Source organism: Syngnathoides biaculeatus, chromosome 1 (assembly GCF_019802595.1).
Source record: "Syngnathoides biaculeatus isolate LvHL_M chromosome 1, ASM1980259v1, whole genome shotgun sequence".
NCBI lineage: Eukaryota > Metazoa > Chordata > Actinopteri > Syngnathiformes > Syngnathidae > Syngnathoides > Syngnathoides biaculeatus.
In genome coordinates, this window is record NC_084640.1 from 5,908,168 (window position 1) to 5,930,953 (window position 22,786).

Below are 22,786 nucleotides of genomic sequence, written 5' to 3' on the forward strand. Positions count from 1 at the left end.
TTGGGGACGTGGGAGGAAATCAAAACTCCTTTCTAAAACCCACCCAGGCACAAAGTCCGCATCACAGCAGATGCTGCACCAATCTGTCTGTCGTCTCCCGCTCAATTCTTCCTTCACTTGTGAGCAAGACCCCAAGATACTTGAACTCCTCCACTTGAGGCAGGATCTCATCCCCGACCCAGAGAGGGCACTCCACCCTTTTCTGACTGAGGACCATGGTCTCAGATATGGAGGTGCTGATTCTCATCCCAGCCTCTAAACAAGTCAGCTGCAAACCGCTCCAGTGAGCTTGAGAGATCATGGCATGATGAAGCCAGCAGAATCACATCATCTGAGAGATGATGATCAGAAATGCATTACTGAGGCCACCAAACCAGACACTCTACGCCTCAGCTGCGCCAAGAAATTCTGTCCATAAAAGTTATGAACAAAATCTGTGACAAAGGGCACCCTTGGTGCCGGAAATGAGTCAGACTTACTGCCGGCAATGCAGACCAAACTCTGACAGCGGTCGTACTGGGACCAAACAGCCCATATCAGGGGGTTAGGAACCCCAAACTCCCGTATAAACCCCCACAAAACTCCCCGAGGGACACGGTCAAACGACTTCTCCAAGTCCACAAAACACATGTAGACTGGTTGGGCGAACTCTCATGCACCCTTACGGATCCTGCTGAGGGGACACCACGGAGCTTTTTAACCACGTCGTTGACCTCAACTCCAGAGATTATAGAGTCTGCCTAAGAGAAACCCAGACTCAGCTTCCTCATGAGAAGGTGTGCTGGTGGAATTGAGGAGGTGTTCACAGTATTCTCGCCTCCGACTCACAACATTCGGAGTTGAGGTCAACAGTGCCCCGTCCCCACTATACACAGCGTTGACGGTGCACTGCTTTCCACTCGTGAGACACCAGACGGTGGAAGTTGTTCTCCATGGCCTCACCTAACTCCTCCCCCGCCCGGGTGTTTGCTTCTGTGACCACCGAAGCTGGATTCTGCTCGACTAGCCGGTACTTATCAGCTGCCTCGGGAGTCCCACAGGCAAAAAATGCACAATAGGACTCCTTCTTCAGCTTGAAAGCATCCCTCAGTGTTGGTGTCTATTAACGTATTCAGAGTTTGCCGCCACGACAGGCACCAACCATCTTATGGCCACAGCTCTGGTCGGCCGCATTTGCAATGGACGTACGGAACATCGTCCACTTGGACTCAATGTCCCCTTCCTCCCCAGGAACGTGGGCAAAGATCTTTCGGAGGTTGGACTTGAAAGTCCTTCTGACAGGGGAATTTGCCAGTCATTCCCAGCAGACACAATAGGTTTGGGCCTGCCACGTTGGACCAACACCTTCCCCCACCATCGGAGCAAACTCATCACCAGGTGGTGATCAGTTGACAGCTCTCGCCCTCTCTTCACCCAAGTGTCCAAGACATGCGGTCACAAGTCCAATGACACGACTACAAAGTCGATCATCGAACTGCGGCCTAGAGTGTCCTGGTGCCAGGTGCACATGTGAACAGCCTTATGCCTGAACATGGTTTTTGTTATGGACAATCCACGATGAGCACAGAAGTCCAGAAACAGAACACCACTCGGGTTCTGATCAGGGGGACCATCCTTCTCAATCAAGCCCTTCTGGGTCTCACTCGCATTGCCAACGTGGATAATTGAAGTCCGCCAACAGAAAGATGGAGTCCCCAGGGGGAGCACTCTCCAGCACTGCCCCTAAGGACTCTAAAAAGGATGGGTACTCTGAACTGCTGTTTGGTGCATAGGCACAAACAACAGTCACGACTCGTCCCCCTACCTGAAGGTGGAGGAAGGCTACCCTCTCATCCACTGGGGAGAACCCAAACGTACAAGTCCCAAGCTGGGGGGCAATGAGTATACCCACACCTGTTCGGCGTCTCTCACCTTGGGCAACTCCAGAGTGGAACAGAGTCAAACCCCTCTCAAGTGGAGTGGTACCAGAGCCCAAGCGGTGCGAGTCCAACTATATCTAGTGAGACCTTGTTGACCTCACGTACCAACTCTGCCTCATTCCCTGCCAAAGAGTTGACATTCCATGTCCCTAGAGCTAGATTCTGTAGCTGGGGATTGGATCTTGGTGCTTTGGCCACCACCCAGCTCACATTGCACCCAACCCCTATGGCCCCTGTCACAGGTGGTGGCCCCATGGGAAAGGGGACCCATGTTACCTTTTCAGGCCCGGCCACCAGGCTTGGCTCCAGAGTGGGGCCCCAGTGACCCGCGTCCAGGCAAGGGAAACAGAGATCCAACATTTGCACTCGTCATAGGGGTTTTGGAATCGGACTTCATATTGGTCCTTCACCTAGGACCTTTTTGCCATCGGAGACCCTACCAGGGTTATGAAGCCCCAGACAACTTAGCTCCGAGGATCATCGGGACACACAAACCCCTCTACCATGAAAAGGTGACGGCTCGAGGAGGGGGCCTATTGGTCAATAATTTGTAAATAGATCTATCTACAGGTCTGCCCAGTAGTCTAAATTTGTCAATAATAAATGTGAAATTGTGCAAATTTGGCAATAAGGGTTATCCGCTTAACAGTGGCATTATAATATGATCCAAAGATAAAATTGAGGTGAGTGGGGGTTGGAGGTGGCATTTTTTTTCTAGTGGCCTTTCTGTAAAGTATAATTTATACTTTTATTTGCAATGCAGGTTCACTAAATCATTTCTGCCAGTGAATGGCCAGCGACCAGTTAAGGCTGTATACCGCCTTTCTCCCGAAGATAAGTGGTGTAAAAAATGGATGAATGAATCATTTTTAACTTTTTTTCATTTTTCCTCCACCTTAGCACAGTTTTGGTGTTCATATTGAGAACATTGTTGCAGTGTTTACAAAAACAAATGTTTTAGGGATTAACAGTTGAGCCTATTTCACTTCTGTGTTTCAAGTTGCCATCATGGTAAACTACTTGGAGAGTTAGATATTTTCACAGTAATAAAGTATTTTCACCGTACTACTTCGTGTAAACGTTTGAAAGACACTTCCAGACACAGCCAGGGTGAAAAGATCAAAACATTGTCTGAAAATTCTCAAGTTGTCATCAATGTTCCAGGATAGTTTCAACACTGTCTGACAAATGGTATAAACTAAATTTATGGTGTTTCCTTTCACCAAGTATTAACATGATAGAAGCCCATTTCTACCAGGAAAATAAACAAAAAATAACAAAAAAAAAAAAAAATCACAGCAGGAAACTAATTTCTTCTCCTAATTTTAAAAGATTGTCTATACTCAACATTTTACACTGCAGTAGACTGTAGAGTAACTCTGACATCTATCAGAATACCAGTTCATTATTTCAAAATATGTTAAGAAAGAACAAAATATTGTAATCTTTGGTTAAAGCCTATGTTGTAAATAAACACTTTTTAGCAGCAGTAAATGTACTCCAAAAACAAACTGCTGTTACATATACAGTAGTAAAAAAAGATAAAAGTACCGGTGCCCACTTTTGACTTTTTGCGAAATTGCATAATGACCACCCAAGTACCATGGTTTTATTTGTTAATTGGATATCCGCAAAATATAAAATCATAATTATGTAACAGAGATCATGGAGCGACAGAAACAACATGTTTTGAATTGCGAAAGTTGCAGTATATCATGGCAAATATAATACGAGTCAATTATGATTGACTTCCATCGGCATAACCAAGTATAACTAGTTCACAGTAATAAACTTCCTAGCCTACTGTGGTTATGTCCTTTCATGCAAAGCATTGCAACACTGAGAAACCATTATAAAACAAAGACAAAAACATGCATGGTAGGTTAATTAATTTCTTTAAATTGTTCGTACAGTATGTGTGTAGTCATTTTCATAGACCAGACAGGAACATAAATGGTTATTTCTGAAATATGAACGTGTCAAACTATTACATCTTTACACTCTATAGAATAAAGAGTTGCACTCACAATCAGACCTCGGGGCAATTTAGAGTCTCCAATTAATGCATGTTTTTGGGATGTGGGAGCAAAGTGGAGTGCTTGGAGAAAACCGACGCAGGCACTGGGAGGACATGCAATCAGCACAGCTGCTCCACCGTGGCTCTTCTAAAAACACTTAAAATTAATTGAATTGAATTTGAAGAACGTTTGTCTATCTGCAACAGCCGCACTCAAAATCACACCTTGGGGCAATTTAGAGTGTCAAATTAATGCGTGATTTTGGGATGTGGGAGGAAACCGGAGTACCCGGAGAAAATCCACACAGGCACGGGGAGAACATGCAAACTTCACACAGGTGGAGCCAAGATTGAACCTGGGTCTTCAAGAACTGTGAGGCCAACACTTAACAGCTGCACCACCGTGCTGCCCCTTTTTGGACAATTTGCACAAAATCATGATTATCACAGCTTCCATCGAGTAATCCCCTCCATCAGTCCAAGTAAAGCTTGTATCCAATTCCTCTATTTTGGTAACCAAACTGACAGTGTAATCGGTGTACTGACATAGGTACCACTTTGTTTGAACACAAAATACGATAAAATGTTAATTTTTTCAAGTAGTTCATTTGTTTGGAAGTCAAATATTCTATGATTATACATTTGTAATTTAAATATTTATTATATTTTATTGATTCTCTGTAAATTTGGTTGGCAAATTTGGAATTAACCTGTACTGGAGATTGATGAGCTTGTTGAGTGGCTTGCTGAGTGACTTCACATGCAACTTTTCACTTGTTGGTGCTAAGTTTATAGATGGACAGTGTGCGGGCTGAGGGGTCAGTTGCAGCAATCCAGCGTGGCATCCAGAAATGTGGGAGCAACTCAGCATGGTCAGGGTAGTGTTTTTCAAACACCTGTCTGAAGTAGTATGCCTCTTTGGTTCGGGGAGTGTTATGAGGGAAGATCTTTGGGGCATTCGTCATCTGGCCATCAGTAACCTATCAAAAGGAAAGAATCATTTATAATTTGTTAGGCTTGTAGAGTATCCAGATTTATACAGTATAAGTATACGTTTAAATCAAACTGCACAAAAATTTGGCAATTCACTTTTCAGTTTTACAATCTGCTCTTTAAAGCTCAAGTGTCGTCAAACTGATGATTTTTGGTATATTATTAATGAAAAACCCACAGCCAATATGGTCTCATGTGTTTTTTGACCACAAAACATGATTTTGACGTATACAGCTTTTTGTAACTCCCGCCATGAAAATTCTCTCAGGAATTTGTTGTCGAGAAGAAGCAGGAAGTGACGTGAAGAACAGAAGCACCCCCTCGTGGACTCGTTTGTTTCCAAGAGTTTTACCTCCGCGAAGGTAGCTTGTTATTCCTTCGTGTTAGCCAAAATGCCGCCTCATTGCATTGCTGGACATTGCTTGAACACTCGGGAGAATGGAATTACCCTTCATAAGTTTGAAAGAGACTCTGTACGTTGAGAAAAATGGATTGCACAGGTGAAGAGGACGAGAGCTTCGTGGGTTTCCTAATAACAGGTAGGTGTGTATATAGCTACTAAAAAAAAAATAGTTTGGGGCGGACCAAATTATCGGTCTCTCTCATAACAGAGCAAAAGATCTGCGTATGAAATGTGTCGATGTGCCCGTCGCCCAGCCAACAATGTCTCACTCAGCCTGCAACATAGCTCGGCTCCAACACCTCCTTATATAGCTTGGCGGGCCGAAAATCAGCCACACCGGCTGAGGCGCCGCGTTCTGCGGTCACATCTTCCGCGAAGGCTGCGCGTCAGGCTTTGCAACGGGGGTGGCTCTGAAGAACCCAGCCGAGAATGTGTTACTCAGTCACATGCGAGCATGAAGCGCGCCGGCTCGACTGTGAACCGTCATAAGCCACACCGGCCGGCTGCGATGAGCCGCGATGGCTCATCTCCGCCGCGGAAGTGGATCGGACGGGATGCGGTTTGGCCGTGATGGCATATCATCCAAATAGGGCTCGAAACAATAGTGTAATATTGCCCTGAGGGCTCGAAACAATAGTGTAATATTGCCCCGGTAACTTCACCCGGTTGTGTGGTGTTGTCCTTTTCGAAAAGAGCTTCCGTGTCAGAAGGGGCATTGGAAAAATCCGAATATCTCTGTTGTTCGTCTTCCGTAGTAGCGGGCACTGCGCGTTTTCAACGGTGCAAGTGATGATGACGTCAAGGACAGATGACGCGACTAATATGGCGACCACTTGGATATCGAGGGACACTCAATTGCGCAACTTTGTGCATGGATGACGCGGTCTCCGCTCACTTTTTTTTTTGTATAGACATTGACGTGAATACTGTTATGTATTTTTCATTACAATATCGATTTTAGAATGTTTATAGGGATGTCACCCGCACTTTAAACAACTTGTGGCCCACAGCATAATCAGTGGTACATAGTAACGCATTTCATCTCAATGGAATTAGCATTGAACAATGCTTTGTTTGACGAGCAATATGGCGATGTAAACAAAGTCACGTGATTTTATGACATGGGTGCACGAGCTCTATATGTGTTATTAACAGTATGAATAAAATGGTATGCCATCATTGAGCCTTTATTTTAGTTGGTTGAAGGATTCTGTTCTGACAATTACAGGGACCAGGACAAGCATGTCCTGTGGCCTTCCCGAGATATATATTACCGCTACATCAGTACATGCAGAAAGGTTCTTATTCATGATTGCTGTACATACTTTCTTTTGAAAAAGAATACAAGTACAAACAATAAAAGTACAAACTAAAATAGAAATACAGGAAATTCCTAATATTTTGAGCATATGGAAATCAGCAAATTGGTGTTGCGCTGTTGAAAAATTTAATGATTTTCACAAAAGTTTTTTGGTCAACTGTATAAAATTCTGACATGGTAACAGAGCTTTCCTTGGGTGACTTCAGAAGTAGTATAATTATTATTTTTCTGATTTGTGCTGAAATTTAACCGGATGCCTTGTATTTTTTCACTAAAGCAGGGTTGGAGTTAGCGACATGGTAATAGAGCTTTCCCTGGGTGGCTTCAAATTGCATCTTTTCACGAAAATACCAGTTCTGGAGCTATCTGATTGGGGTGCGGGTTGTTAGCTTAGCAACCACACCAAACGGAATGCGAGTATTGTTGAAGTTCTTGATGATAATTTCAGAAAATTGTTGCTGTCAAGCCCTGACCAATTACAAAAGCACTGTCTGTAGAGGTCATAGTCAATTTTCTCCATTTGTGTTCTTTCCTACTGTTTGATTTCGAGCTCTTGACCATCACTGTCTTCTTCTTTTCCTTTCGGCTTCTTCCGATAGTTATCGCCCCAGCGTGTCATCTTTTTCCATCTTAGCCTATCTCCTGCATCTTCCTCTCTAATCCCAACTGCCCCCATGTCTTCCCTCACCACATCCATAAACCTTCTCTTTGGTCTTCCTCTCGCTCTTTTGCCTGGCAGCTCCATCCTCAGCACCCTTCCACCAATATACTCACTCTTTTGCCTCTGAACATGTCCAAACCATCGATGTCTGCTCTCTCGAATCTTGTCTCCAAAACAGCCAACTTTGGCTGTCCCTCTAATGAGCTCATTTCTAATCCTATCCAACCTGCTCACTCCGTGTGAGAACCTCAACATCTTCATTTCTGCCACCTCCAGTTCAGATTCCTGTTGTTTCTTCAGTGCCACTGTCTCTAATCCGTACATCATGGCCGGCCTCACCACTGTTTTGTAAACTTTGCCCTTCATCCTAGCAGACACTCTTCTGTCACATAACACACCAGACACCTTTCGCCAGCGGTTCCAACCTGCTTGGACCCGTTTCTTCACTTCCTGATCACACTCTCCATTGCTCTGTATTGTTGACCCCAAATATTTGAAGTCGTCCACCCTCGCTATCTCTTCTCCCTGTAGCCTCACTCTTCCCCCTCTACTTTTCTCATTCACGCACATATATTCTGTTTTACTTCGGCTAATCTTCATTCCTCTCCTTTCCAGTGCATGTCTCCATCTTTCCAATTGTTCCTCTGCATGCTCCCTGCTTTCACTGCATATGACAATATCATCTGCGAACATCATGGTCCATGGGGATTCCAGTCTAACCTCATCTGTCAGCCTATCCATTACCACTGCAAAGAGGAAGGGGCTCAGAGCTGATCCCTGATGCAGTCCCACCTCCACCTTAAATTCCTCTGTCACACCTAAGGCACACCTCACCATTGTTCTGCTGCCATCATACATGTCCTGTACTATTTTAACATACTTCTCTGCCACACTAGACTTACGCATGCAGTACCACAGTTCCTCTCTTGGTACTCTGTCATAGGCTTTCTCTAGATCCACAAAGACACAATGTAGCTCCTTCTGATGTTCTCTGTACTTTTCCACTAGCATCCTCAAGGCAAATAATTCATCTGTGGTACTCTTTCTCGGCATGAAACCATAATGTTGCCCGCAGATACTTACTTCTGTCCTGAGTCGAGCCTCCACTACTCTTTCCCATAACTTCATTGTGTGGCTCATCAACTTTATTCCTCTATAATTCCTTTGTTCTTAAAAATGGGAACCAGAACACTTTTCCTCCATTCTTCAGGCATCTTTTCGGCATCTTTTCGCCTGCTTGTATTCTGTTGAATAAGTTGGTCAAAAACTCCACAGCCATCTCTCAAAATTTCTTCCATACCTCCACCGGTATGTCATCAGGACCAACTGCCTTTCCATTTTTCATCCTTTGTCGTGCCTTTCTGACTTACCCCTTACTAATCATTGCCACTTCCTGGTCCTTCACACTTCAACTCTTCCTTCTCTCTCATTTTCTTCATTCATCAACTTCTCAAAGTATTCTTTCCATCTATTTAGTACACTACTGGCACCGGTCAACACATTTCCATCTCTATCCTTTATCACCCTTACCTGCTGCACATCCTTCCCTTCTCTATCCCTCTGTCTGGCCAACATGTAAAGATCCTTTTCTCTTCTTTCTTGTCCAACCTGATGTACATGTCTTTATATGCCTCTTGTTTAGCCTTTGCCACCTCTACCTTTTCCCTACGTCGCATCTCGATGTACTCCTTTCGCCTCTCCTCAGTCCTCTCAGTATCCCACTTCTTCTTCGCTAATCTATTTCCTTGTATGACTCCCTGTATTTTGGAGTTCCACCACCAAGTCTCCTTCTCCCCTTCCCTACCAGAAGACACACAAAGTACTCTCCTGCATGTCTCTCTGATTACCTTGGCTGTCGTCGTCCAGTCTTCCAGGAGCTTCTGCTGTCCATCAAGACCCTGTTTCACCTCTTTCCGAAAGGCCCCACAACATTCTTCCTTTCTCAGCTTCCACCACCCGGTTCTCTGCTCTACCTTTGTCTTCTTAATCTTCCTACCCACCACCAGAGTCATCCTACACACCACCATCCTATGCTGTCGAGCTACACTCTGCCCTACCACTACTTTACAGTCAGTAATCTCCATCAGATTACATCGTCTGCACAAAATATAATCCACCTGCATGCTTCTACCTCCGCTCTTGTAGGTCACTATATGTTCCTCCCTCTTCTGGAAATAAGTGTTCACTACAGCCATCTCCATCCTTTTTGGAAAGTCCACCACCATCTGTCCCTCAAAGTCGTACTTACCCATCACTTCTTCATCGCTGATGTTTCCTTTACCAACATGTCCATTACAATTTGCACCAATTACAACTTTCTCGCTGTCTGGGATGCTCAGAACTACTTCATCCAGTTCCTTCCAGAATTTCTCTTTCAACTCTAGCCCCCCCCCGACACCACACAGACCTGTGACAACTCCTCTTCTCTGCTGGATCAGGTGCACGACTTCTTTGCTCACTTTGAGGCAGACAACAACACCCCAGCAAAGAAGATCCCTCTTACTACCACCGACCCGATGCTGCTGATGTCTCTGCAAAGCATGTGGAGATAACTCAGAGGGACCAATGGAATGCTGGAGGAATGCCTCCGGACCAGCCATCATTCCTGGCCCCATCCTGAGAGACTGTGCCGATGAGCTCATAGATGTCCTCAAAGACATCTTCAACACCCCACGAGGCCAAGCTGACATGTCGACTTGCTTCAAAGTCACTACCATCATTTTGGTCCCAAAGAGGTGATCTCTCTCCTGTTACAATGACTAGTGCCCGGTTGCACTCAGTTCCATCATTATGAAGTGCTTCAAGTGACTTGTTATGAAGCACATGAACTCCACCCCCACTGCCCCACACTGGACCCCTACAAGTTTGTAAATCAATCCAACCGTTCGACTGATGATGCTATCGCCATTGCCCTCCACTTACCCTCACCCACCTGGAGACCAATGACTCATATCAGAATACTGTTCATGGACTTCTGCTTATACCGTCATACCCCAGCAGCTCATCCTCAAACTAGACCAGCTGAGACTCAACACATTCCTGTGCAACTGGCTGCTGGATTTCCCGACGGGGAGACCAGAGGCAATTTAGGTCAGCAGCAACACCTTTAACACCACCATGCTGAACACAGGGACCCACAACGGATGTGTGCTCAGTCCTCTCCTCTTCACTCTGCTGACCCACATCTGTGCACCTACCTACAGCTCTAAATTCTTTATCATGTTTGCAAATGACACATCTGTGGTGGGTCTCGTCAACAACAACGATGAGACAAGCTACATTAGTGAGGTGACACGCCTGGCTAGATGGTCCAAGGGCAACAATTTCCACTTGAACATAGAGGAGAGGGCCCACCCAGCATCACCCACAAACCATCAATGGTCTGCAGCACGCCGGATGATCAGTGCAAAATTCCTGTGTGTAGAGTGTACAAATCTCCAAAGACCTCTTCTGCACCCATAACAGCCAGCACTGGCTAAAAAGGCTGAACAGGTGCTGTAGTTCATGCGGGAACTGAAGAGTGAAAGCACCATGCACCATCATGATGTCCTTCTCCAAAGACCATCCTGTGGAGCAGCATCACTGTGTGGTATGCCACCTGCATCAACTACTGCCAAAAAAAACCTGTAGCACATGGTGAAAGCAGCTGTAAAGATAATTCGTGTCTCTCTCCCCTCGCTTCTGGATATTTATCACACGCACCTTACCTGAAAGTTCATGAAAATCATAGGTGACCCCAACCACTCATCCCACTGTCTCTTCAGATTGCCACCATCAGAGAGGACACTCCAGAAACTTTGAGCCAAAACTTGCAGGGTCAAAGACAGTTTACGTATTCCATGAGGCAGTCAAGATGCTATTCCCTCTCTGCTTTGGTCCATTATTCCTCCATGGCACCTACCACCACCCATCACCACTGACTCTTGGGATTTAAATCCGGGCCCTGTCTGTGTGGAGTGTGCAGGATAAGTGGCTCTGAAAATGGATGGATGGAGAGTTTGATTGTTTATTACACACCACAGGTCTGAGAGAAATGGTATTTTAGGTATGGTGTATGTCATGTGGCATGGTGGTGAAGCTGAAGAGCGTTGGCCTCACAGTTCTGAGGACTGGGGCTCAAATTCTGGCCCTGCCCTTGTGCAGTTTATATGTTCTTCCCGTGCCTGTGTGGGTTTTCTCCGGGCACTCTGATTTCCTACAAAAACATGCATTGATTGGAGACTCTAAATTGCCCCAAGGTGATTGTGAGTGCAACTGTTGTCTGTATCTATGTGCCCTGCGATTGGCTGGAAACCAGTTCAGGGTGTACCCTGCCTCCTGCCCAATGACAGCTGGGAGAGGCTACAGCACTCCCGCGACCTTTATGTACAGTATATTTTTGTATATTGCAGCATATAGTATATCGCCAAGTTAAAAAAAAAAAAACATTTTTTGACTATCATGGAGCCTGAAACAGCAGTATTATTTTTAAAAGCAAATCATGTCTATCTTAAAATGTTGCACATACCACAGATCCAAGGTACTCCTCTAGGTAGACATACCAGGACTTCTTAACAGACATCACACCATCACTGAAGGCTTCTTTCCTTCTCCACAGGATCTCATCAGGGATCAATTTCAGATCTCTGAACGAGTCCCTCAAAAGGTACTTCTCCACTCCATGCTGGCGACAAATACCAATTACTTATATTCGAAAGTTGATTTTGACAGATGCCAGCAGATACTGATTTGAAAAAAAATATGATAAAGAAATGTAAAAGATTTCACCCTGGGATTTCTCATCTCCTCAGGCAGTGATAGGTAGTATGCTGTCAGTCTGTGGTCCAGGAAAGGTACTCTGAGCTCCAAACTGAATAGATAAACCACATTAATAAACAGCAGTAAAAGTGCATTTGTTGACAAGCTAAAGGAGGTTTTCAGTGGTCTTGCAGGTATACGATACAATGCCAGAATGTAAAGGGAATGCTGCTCCAATATTGCAAAAAGTTACCCGTGTGCAGAAGTAGTACGATCAGCTCGGAGATTATCAAAGAGGTAGAGTTCTTTCAGCAGTCGAACACTTTCTTCTGCTCCTGCTTTGGCACTTGGAGCCTAGAAAATGAGTACAGCATGATAATAAAATAAACAACATGATACAGTGAAGAAAATAAGTATTTGAACACCCTGCTATATTGCAAGTTCTCCCACTTAGAAATAATGGGGGGAGGGGGTCTGAAATTTTCATCATGTCCATTGTGAGAGAGATAATCTAAAAACAAAAATCCAGAAATCACAATTTATGATTTTTTTTAACGATTTATTTGTGATACAGCTGCAAATAAGTATTTGAACACCTGAGAAAACAATGTTAATATTTGATATAGTAGCCTTTCTTTGCAATTACATAGGTCAAACGTTTTCTGTAATTGTTCACCAAGTTTGCACACACTGCAAGAGGAATTTTCTGATTTTATTGCTTGATATGCTTCTTCCGGAGCCACTCCTTGGTTTTACTGGCCGTGTGCTTCGGGTCATTGTCATGTTGAAAGACCCAGCCACGACCCATGTTCAATCCTCTGACTGAAGGGAAAGAGGTTGTTGCCCAATATCTCCCAATACATAGCTGGAGTCATCCTCTCCTTAATACAATGGATGGAACAAAACTTAGGGTTAGGGTAACCCTAACCCATGACTCCTCCGTATCATCCAAATGGTTATTGAAAAACTTAAGACGGGCCTTGACATGTGCTGGTTTAAGCAGGGGAACCTTCCGTGCCATGTGTGATTTCAAACCATGACGTCTTAGTGTATTACCAACGGTCACCTTGGAAGAGGTGGTCCCAGCTCTTTTCAGGTCATTGACCAAGTACTGTCGTGTAGTCCTGGGCTGATTCCTCACTGATTCTAAGGATCATTGAGACCCCACGAGGTGATATCTTGCATGGGGCTCCACTCCAAATGAGATTGACCATCATGTTTAGCTTCTTCCATTTTCTAATGATTGCTCCAACAGTGGACCTTTTTTCACCAAGCTGCTTGGCAATTTCTCTGTAGCCCTTTCCAGCCGTGTGGAGTGTAACGTGTGAATTTAGACTAAAATCCCCAAACTCAAACCTGCAAAATATGACAAAGCAGTTGTATTGCATTTAAGACAATTTAATCACACACAACACAAAAATAAAACAATCAACACAGAATAGAAGTTCAAAGACCGAGTATTTGCCAAGCTATGAACAGTCACCAGAGTTGAACATCCAGGCAAATGTTCTTTCCAGCGAATATTCCAAGTTAACAAATGTCCAGAAATGTCCAAGAATGAAAGGCAGAATGCAGTGTGGCGTGTACTTGTCTACTTGTCCAAAGAGTGGTGGTAAGAAGCTCTGTTGACGGTCCTTCTCATTCTTCTTATATAGGTACCCCTTGGAACTTTCCAGAATTCCACATCACAAAAGAACCACATCATTGTAACATAAAAGTATGAAATGAAAACAAAATACACACACACACACACACACACACACCACACACACACACACACACACACACACTACTCTCTCCCTTAAGGAAAATATAGTTACAAAGAAACTTTCTGGTGCAATCCAACTAAGCAACACAAAATGTGACAAAATAGAATAGAAATCAGAATAAACAGAAAATAAAGAAACGAAAACACAGGAAAATACAACAGAAGTCCCAAACATCAAACAACTTTACACCCTGGAGAGTAATGTAGAGTGTGCAATAGCCTTCATTTTATCTTTGAACGGAACATGAGCGGCACCTGCCAGAAGCCTTTCAGAAGGTCGAACTTACTCACGTATGTAGCTTGACTGACGTGATCAATGCAATCATCCGCTCTCGGCAGAGGGTAGGAGTCAGCTCGTGACAGTGCATTGACAGTTTTCATGTTAGTGCAGGAGCACCAGCCACCACCACACTTGGGCACAAGTACACTAGGTGAACTCCATGGACTGTCACTGGGTTCTATAATGTCATTGTCCAGCATATACTGCACCTCCTTCTGCAGAATCTCACTCTTCACAAGATTTATTCGATATGGGTGTTGTTTCACAAGCAGAGCATCACCCACATCTATGTCATGACTAATCAGGCATGTGCGGCCAGGCACATCTGAAAATAGGTGAGAAAACTCAAAAAGCAGATGTGACGTTTCAGCTTTCTAGTCAGCTGACAAATGTGTCAATTTCTCATCAAGGTGAGCTATCACATCAGAATTGCACAATCTCGGTGAAGCATTGTTCCTCAAATCATCCAATATCGCTAACAACATCATCAACATTGTCATTCACGCTTGCATCATCATCAACTGTACAATCAGTGACTGGGAAGGAGAGTGTTGCAATACAACTGACTTGTTTGTTGTTTAACAAATTTTCAGACTTATCAGCAGGACCTGAGGAGTTTGTAGATAAGGCATCAGCATCTGAGGCTACAGAATGAACCAAGAATGTATCCAATAAGTCAAAAATGGAATCATTCGGCAAAGAAGTATTGGAAAAAATGTCTTTTGACATCGAAGGAGTCACTGCATAAGACTGAAAAATACCCGTAACATCATACTCCAATTGCTCTGTATTGGGCGAACAATCTGGAGAAACAGTGACAATAGGATCAGTGCCAACTTGTGCCCCCATAAGATCGTTGCCGATCAACAAATCAACACCCAGAGAGAGTCAAGAATACCAACCTCGATGGTGTCAGAAACCAGATCTGAAGTCAAATTCACAAAATGCAATGGAGTAAGAGTCATCCTCTTCTTATTACAATGGATGGAACTCACCATTCGTCTTCGTCCAAACGCAGTTAGTGGAATTATGACCAAAACGTTCCATTTTGGTCTCATCTGACCACAAAATTTTCTCCCATGACTACTCCGGATCATCCAAATGGACATTGGAAAACTTAAGACGGGCCTAGACATTTGCTGGTTTAATCGGGGGAACCTTCCCTGCCATGTATGTATGTATTTCAAACCATGACGTCTTAGTGTATTACCAACAGTCACCTTGGAAAAGGTGGACTCAGCTCTTTTCAGGTCATAGGCACCTCTCGGAAAATTCCAGAATTCCACATCACAAAAGAACCGCATCATAGTAACATAAAAGTATGAAAGGAAAATAAAAATACACACACACACACAACAGGAGTTCTACAATTTTGTCTCTGGTGTCTTTGGACAGCTCTTTGGTTTTGGCCATGTTACAAGTTTGAGTCTTACTGATTGTATTGGGTGGGCAGGTGTCTTTATACAGCTAACGACCTCACACAGGTGCATCTGATTCAGGATCATGAAGTGGAGGTGGACTTTTAAAGGCGGTCTAACAGGTCTTTTGGGGTGAGAATTGTAGCTGATAGACAGGTGTTCAAATGCTTATTTGCAGCTGTATCACACAAATAGATCATTAAAAAAAAATCATACATTGTGATTTCTGGATTTTTCTTTTACGATTATCTCTCTCATAGTGGACATGCATCTACGATGAAAATTTCAGACCCCTCCATGATTTCTAAGTGGGAGAACTTGCATTATAGTAGGGTGTTCAAATGCTTATTTCCTTCACTGTATGAACATGTCTAAACCATCTAAGTCTGCTTTCTCTAACCTGGTCTTCAAAACATCCAACTTTGGCTGTCCCTCTAATGAGCTCATTTCTAATCCTATCCAACCTCTTCACTCCAAGCGAGAACCTCAGCATCTTTACTTCTGCTACCGCCAGTTCTGCTTCCTGTTGTTTCTTCAGTGCCACCGGCTCTAATATGTACATCATGGCCAGCCTCACCACTGTTTTATAAACTTTGCCCTTCATACTAGCGGAGACTCTTCTGTCACATAAAACACCAAACAGCTTGCACCAACTGTTCCACTCCGCTTGGACCAGTTTCTTCACTTCCTTATCACACTCTCCATTGCTCTGTATTGGTGACCCCAAGTATTTGAAGTCGTCAACCCTCGCCATCTCTTCTACCTGGAGCTTCACTCTTCCTCGTCCGCCCCTCAAATTCATGCACATATATTCTGTTTTACTTGGGCTAATCTTCATTCTTATCCTTTCCAGTACATGCCTCCATCTTTCTAATTGTTCCTCTGCCTGCTCCCTGCTTTCACTGCAGATCACAATATCATCTGCGAACATTATACTCCAAGGGGATTCCAGTCCAACCTCATATGTCAGCCTATAACATATTTCTCCACCACACCAGATTTGCGCATGCAGTACCACAGTTCCTCTCTTGGTACTCTGCCTCTTGTTTAGCCTTCGCCACTTCTACCTTTGTCCTATGTCACATCTCAATGTATTCCTTCCGCCTCTCTTCAGTCCTCTCTCCATGTCCCACTTCTTTTTCTTCGCTAATCTCTTTCCTTGAATGACTTCCTGTATTTTGGGGTTCCACCACCCATTCTCCTCTCCCCTTTCCTACCAGAAGGCACCCCAAGTACTCTCCTGCCTGCATCTCTGAGTACCTTGCCAGTCGTATTGAAGTCATCTGGGAGCTCTTCCTGTCCATCTTGAGCCTGTCTCACCTCTTTCCGAAAGGTCACATAACATTCTTCCTTTCTCAACTTCCACCACCTGATTCACTGCTCTCTCTTTGCCTTCTTAATCTTCCTACCCACTACCAGATGAATCCTACACACCACCATCCTATGCTGTCAAGCTCCACTCTCCTACCTGTGGGGTATAGCCATAAATCACATTATACACAACACCCTCAATTTCAAATTTCAGCCTCATCACTCAATCTGATGCTCTTTTCACCTCCAAAACATTCTTAGCCAGCTCTTCCTTTAAAATAACGACTACTCATTTTCTCTTCCTATCTACTCCATGGTAAAATAATTTAAACCCTGCTCCTAAGCTTCTAGCCTTACTCCCTTTCCACTTGCACTCGTCGATGCACAATACATTAACCTTTCTCCTAATCATCATGTCAACTCACTCGTGAGCTTTTCCTGTCATAGTACCAACATTCAAAGTCCCTACACACAGTTGTAGGGCCTGTGCATGACTCTTCTTCTGCCAACTAAGCCGCTTTCCTCCTCTTTTTGTCTTTCTACCTACGCCTTGTAGATTTAATAGTGCCGAGGGCGGGGGTAGTTTGCCCGGGCCACGACTTATCCGTTATGGAATTCATTTGATGAATGCTCATATATGTTTGGCTCACTTTTACGCTGGATGCCCTTCCTGCCCGCGACCCTCTGCATTTATCCGGGCTTGGGACCGGCCTACAGGACGCACAGGATTTGTGCCCCGCTTCAGGCTGCAGATAAGAGGAACATCAATTCCATCCCCAAAAAATCCCAGCAAAGGATGTACTTCTTGCGGTTTCTGAGGAACCACAGCCTGTCGCAAGAGCTGCTGAGATAGTTCTACAGATTGGTCATCCCATCAGTGATGTGTGCCACCATCACAGTCTGGTGTGGGGCTGCCACAAAAAAGGATAAACTCGGACCACAACAGACAATCAAAACCACTGAACAGATTTCTGGTACCACCCTACCTAATCTTGAAGACTGGCACACCACTCAAACTACGTCCAGAGTGGGCAGGATCCTTTTGGACCCTCCACATGAAGGCTACCAGCTCTTCCTAGCGGGTAAGCGCTACAGATCAATGCAAGTCAAATTAGCAGGCATTGAAACAGTTTTTTTACCTCTGGCAATAGTCATTAAATTCTTGAACAGCGAACCGACAATTTTCTGCCTAGTGGTATTGTTGGGACACACCCTCACATCCTGCTGGTCCAATCAGTATTAGTAATATAAACTGACACTATAGTACGATTCGCCACTTTAAACTGCTCCATTTGCACAATCGTCATTGCACTGGTCTATAACGGGAACCGCAAACGAGTAAGGGCACTCTGTATAAGTTGACGTAATGTGGGGCGTTGACGCACTCTTAATTGCTCTAAATGAAAAAGACTGCATCTTGCACATCTGTAACTCTTAAAGGAATAGTTCCTATTAACTGAATGTCTCTTGTTCTTTGTTCTTATCTGTTTGTTCTTTGTTCTGATTGTTGTACCCGGTCAGCACAGACTGTCGGAGACAAATTCCTTCTGTTGTTATATACTTGGCCATTAAAGCTGATTCTGATTATCAGAGCATGAACATTGCTGTTGTAAAAAATAAATGATCATCAACAGATATCACGATTGAGTGTGTTTGCCTCATCTGCCGGTCTACCATTGCAATACTACAGAAAGAAAATGTGGAGCGCCCTTTTAGGACTGTTCATGGAAAATAAGATACCTACTTCCCGCCGAAAAGCGAGCTGAGAAAGAGAAAGGTGAAGGAATTAAAATCCCAGTTGTCCGGACAGCAGTGATTTTTCACTCAACAAACTTCAAAAACAAAGGCTGATTCTGATTAGCAGTGCATGAACAGCACTGTTGTCAAAGTTAAATGAGCATCAAGTCATATCACGATTGAATTTTTGGGACTGAATTATTTCAGAGTTGTATTTCCAATTCAATTTTACTTCTTATTTCTGAACAAACAATGTTGGGTGATAGCCTTATAACTCCTCCAGTTCTTAATTCAATTTAATGAAACCCTTCCACTGTGTCATTAATATTTTCATCACCTCACCTCTGTACCGTTAATAAGACACATAACCTGAACAACTCATTTAAAAAAAAAACATTTTATGAAAAGTAAAACTAAAAAAATGCTGACATATGTATCGTGTGCAGAAAATGCATTTGTAACCCTCATTATTTGCATTATTTTTGCATATTAATCACACACAAATGTTTAAAATCATCAAACCAATTTTAATATCACTCAGAGACAACCCAAGGAAATAGAAAATGCAGTTTTCAAAAGACAATTCAAATTATTGAGGCAAAAAAAAAATCCAAACATTTCTGAACCTTTATGAAAAAGTAATTGCTCCCTGAACCTAATAACGGTTTGTGCCGCTCTTGGCAGTAATAACTGAAATCAAGCATTTGCTCTGATTGGTGGTCTTTCACATCGCTTTGGAGGAATTTTTTCTCCACTCTTCTATGCAGAAATGTTTCAACTCCGCCATATTACAGTTGCTCGAAGTTAGAAGCATGACCTTCCCGTTTAAGGTCACACACACCACAGCATCTCAGTTGGATTTAAATCCACAATTAGACTTGGCCACTCGAAAACATTTTTTGAGCCATTCAGAGGTGGACCTGCTGGTGTGTTTTGGATTGTTGTCCTGCTGCATGATCTAAGACCGCTTGAGTTTGAGGGCATGAACTGATGGCCAGACATTCTCCTTCAGGATTTTCTGGTCTACAGCAGAATTAATTGTTCCATCAATGACAGCAAGTTCTCCTGGTCTTGAGGCAGCCCCATTCCATCACAATGCCAGCACTAAGCTTCAGTGTTGGCAGAATGTCCTTTTAATTAAATTCTGTGCCATTTTTATGCCAGATGTAACAGGTTACACACTTTCCAAAAAGTTTAATTTTTGACTCGTCAATCCATAGAGCGTTTCTTCCAAACGCTTGCGGATCATCAAGATGTTTTTTGGCAAAAGACTAGCCTTTATATTTTTTGCTGACGGCAAGGGTTTTCGCCTGGGAACCCTCCCATGGATGCTCTTTTTGTCCAGTGTCTATTATATCAATGACTTTTTTCTCATTTCTTCTTCAATTTCATTGGATCGTCACATAATGCATTGGTTCTTGAGCTTGTAGCCTACTTCACGTTCTCTGACAAATTCGATTCAAGCAACTTCTTGATTCAACAAGTATGGTGGTAATCAAGTTTGTGTGTGGCTATTTAATTGAACTGATCTTTCCCAAATTTGTGGTGCATCACAGCGACTTAGTGATTTAACATGGGGGTAAGGGGGGGAAATTACTTTTTTCCACAGAGGGTCAGAAAGATTTTGATTTTTTTTTTGTTTTTGTTTTTTGGTGCCTTAATAAATTGAAATGTCATTTGAAAACAGCATTTTGTATTTCCTTGTGTTGTATATGAGTGACATTAAAATTGATTTGATGATTTGAAATCTCTGTCTGTGATAGATACAAAAAATACAAATAATGAGGGTTGAAAATACATTTTCTGCGCATGGTACACAGGTAAGCTTTCTTTCAGTTTCACTTTTCATATTTTTTTTTTCAAATTAGTTGTTCAAGTTATGGGCCTCCTTGGTGGTACAAAGGTGAGGTGATGAAAATATTAAATGACATAGTGGAAGGCTTTCATAAAATTGAGTGCCTCCTTGGTGGGAGGACTTGTTAGATCCCTCACTCATGCTATCAGGCTCACATTAATAAACAAAAAAAAAATTCAACAACTTCAAAAGCAAAAGCCGGCACCAAAGCATTGTTCCGTGTGAGTCACGTCATCATTAAAAGAAACAAGTCCTTCAAAGATGGAGGGATGGTAAAAGAGGCATGTGTTGAAGGTGAAGTTGATTAAGTTATTAATTTTGGAACTCTTATGGTCTCTTAGCACCTGGTTGGTGAGGGAAACGGTTAGTATTGTATTTTTCGAATGGAAATATACTGTCACGGGCGTGGCCAGGCCACTGCCCTCTGTACTGCTGACGTTGGCAGCAATTACTCATCTGCGCTTCATTGACCCTAATTAGGCCAGGTATATAAGCCTTGTGTTCGTTGTGTTTGACACTGCATCACTGTGTGTAAGTACGCAATTGCTTTGTTCGTGTAATTCCCTCATTCCCGTGTTTCTGTGCCACGTAACTCAAGTCTTCTTTTTGCTCATGTTCCAAGTTTTGCCTCATAGTTATCGGACGTTTGCTACGTACTCTTGTTCTGGCAGCGCCCCACTGCGTGCCATCCACTACATGCTCATGTCTCACCGGTGCCCAATCCACAGCATCCAAGTACACTTCAGCTTTATGCCTCCCGCTGTACTCCGCCTAAACCACACAAAGCAAAATCTGCCAGTGAATCAACGCATTCTATAGCACCCATGTTTCCCAGTTCACCTTCACAAGTCAGTGTACACTCTGCCACCCTCATATCCTTACCTACCAAGCCTGGATGACAGAAGGCTCAGGAGGCCCCTGCTGACCCACAGCCGCCTCGTGCCTCTCTTCAGCAGAGCCCAAGCCCCAGCCACCTCACGCTCATGTCTTGGCGACACCGAGCTCCAACCGCCTCTCACTCACGTCTCGGCAGCAACGGAGCCCCAGCTGCATTTCAACCATACCTTAGAAGCGTCCGAGGCCCAGGCGAACAGCAGAAGCCATCGCCTCTGGACTACGAATCGGCGGCGCTTGACCAGCACCAGCATCAGCCGCCGCCGCTGCTCAACCACTCCTCTGCTGTGCTCAACCAGCACCAGTGTCAACAGCCTCCACCGCTCAACCAAACCTCGGCATTGATCAACCAGCACCAGCGTCAGCCGCCGCCGTCGCCTCTCGACCACACCTCAGTCATGCCTGACCAGCAGCAGCAGCCGCCCAACCATGTAACAGTGGTGCTCGAACACCACCAGCGTCAGCAGGCACCGTTTCTTGAACATTCTTCGGCAGTGCTTGACCAGCGTCACCAGCCAACACCTCTCGACTATTTCGTCCACAGCTGTCATCTGATCATGTTTGGCTCCTGCTTTGTCATTGGGAACCTCCTTAAGGACGTACGCCTGAGTCGTCCCACAAGGACCCTGGAACTTGGTGTGGTGGGCGACCTCCTGAATTGCTCAGCCAGGCTCCTCGCTTTGGGTGGCCTGGACAGCCATCAGACAGACTGGGGTGGGGGTTTGTTACTTTATTTAATTGGGTTTGTACACTGATTATTCTATCCACTTCCTGCCAACTAATAGAAGACCATTAATTCGTTCTCTCTCTCACTATGTCTCACTGCCATAACTAGATCAACAAAGATACATTATTTATTGTAAATATATATTTTTGGGCGGGGGGGGGCAATTAAGTACAAAAGTAAACATTAAGTGTTAGGTAAAGTGGCTCAGATAATATATTTACAATCAAGGCACAGTTCTACTTGAGCTACTTAAGCTATTTTGGAGTCTCTTTTTCCGTGTTTTGTGGGACATCTAACTCCTGCCAGAGGTCACCAAGTTAAACACCTAATGATCAGGGTTGGACGAGTCCTTAGCAATGTTATTAGCTCTGCTATGGTTGCGAGAGCTGGAAATGTCTTCTAGGGAGAGCGGAGACCAGCCAGTGATCTTCTGGGCGCTGTTGATCCCTCTCTGTAGACTTTTCCTCCCCGCCATTGTACACCCAGCATACCACACTGTGATGCAGTATGTGAGGATACTTTGCAGGGTGGTTCTGTAGAAATCCAGCACCAGCTTAGTTTCCAGATGTATTCATTCTGAGCACTCTCGGCAAGTGGAGTCGCTGCTGGGCCTTGTTCACCACCGTCATGGTATTTACAGTCCAGATGAGTTTGTCTGTTACAGTATGTGGACTACCAGAAATATGAAGGAGTGGACCCTCTCCAGACACTCCTCATTGATGAAGAGCGGGACCAGGTCTATGCC

The 22,786-nt window shown here is 44.1% G+C and overlaps 1 protein-coding gene across 1 annotated transcript in view; it reads right to left on the bottom strand.

Moving 5' to 3' along the window:
* Nucleotides 1-3,532: 3,532 nt before the first annotated feature.
* asns (asparagine synthetase) overlaps nt 3,533-22,786 on the bottom strand; it is a 65,335-nt gene continuing 46,081 nt past the window's right edge. The window contains exons 9-12 of the mRNA XM_061842708.1: nt 12,305-12,405; nt 12,082-12,163; nt 11,822-11,977; nt 3,533-4,916 (exon numbers count right to left, since the gene is read on the bottom strand). Coding sequence (XP_061698692.1) covers nt 4,707-4,916; nt 11,822-11,977; nt 12,082-12,163; nt 12,305-12,405 — 549 coding nt within the window. The 3' untranslated portion in view covers nt 3,533-4,706. The remainder of the gene's footprint in view (nt 4,917-11,821; nt 11,978-12,081; nt 12,164-12,304; nt 12,406-22,786) is intronic.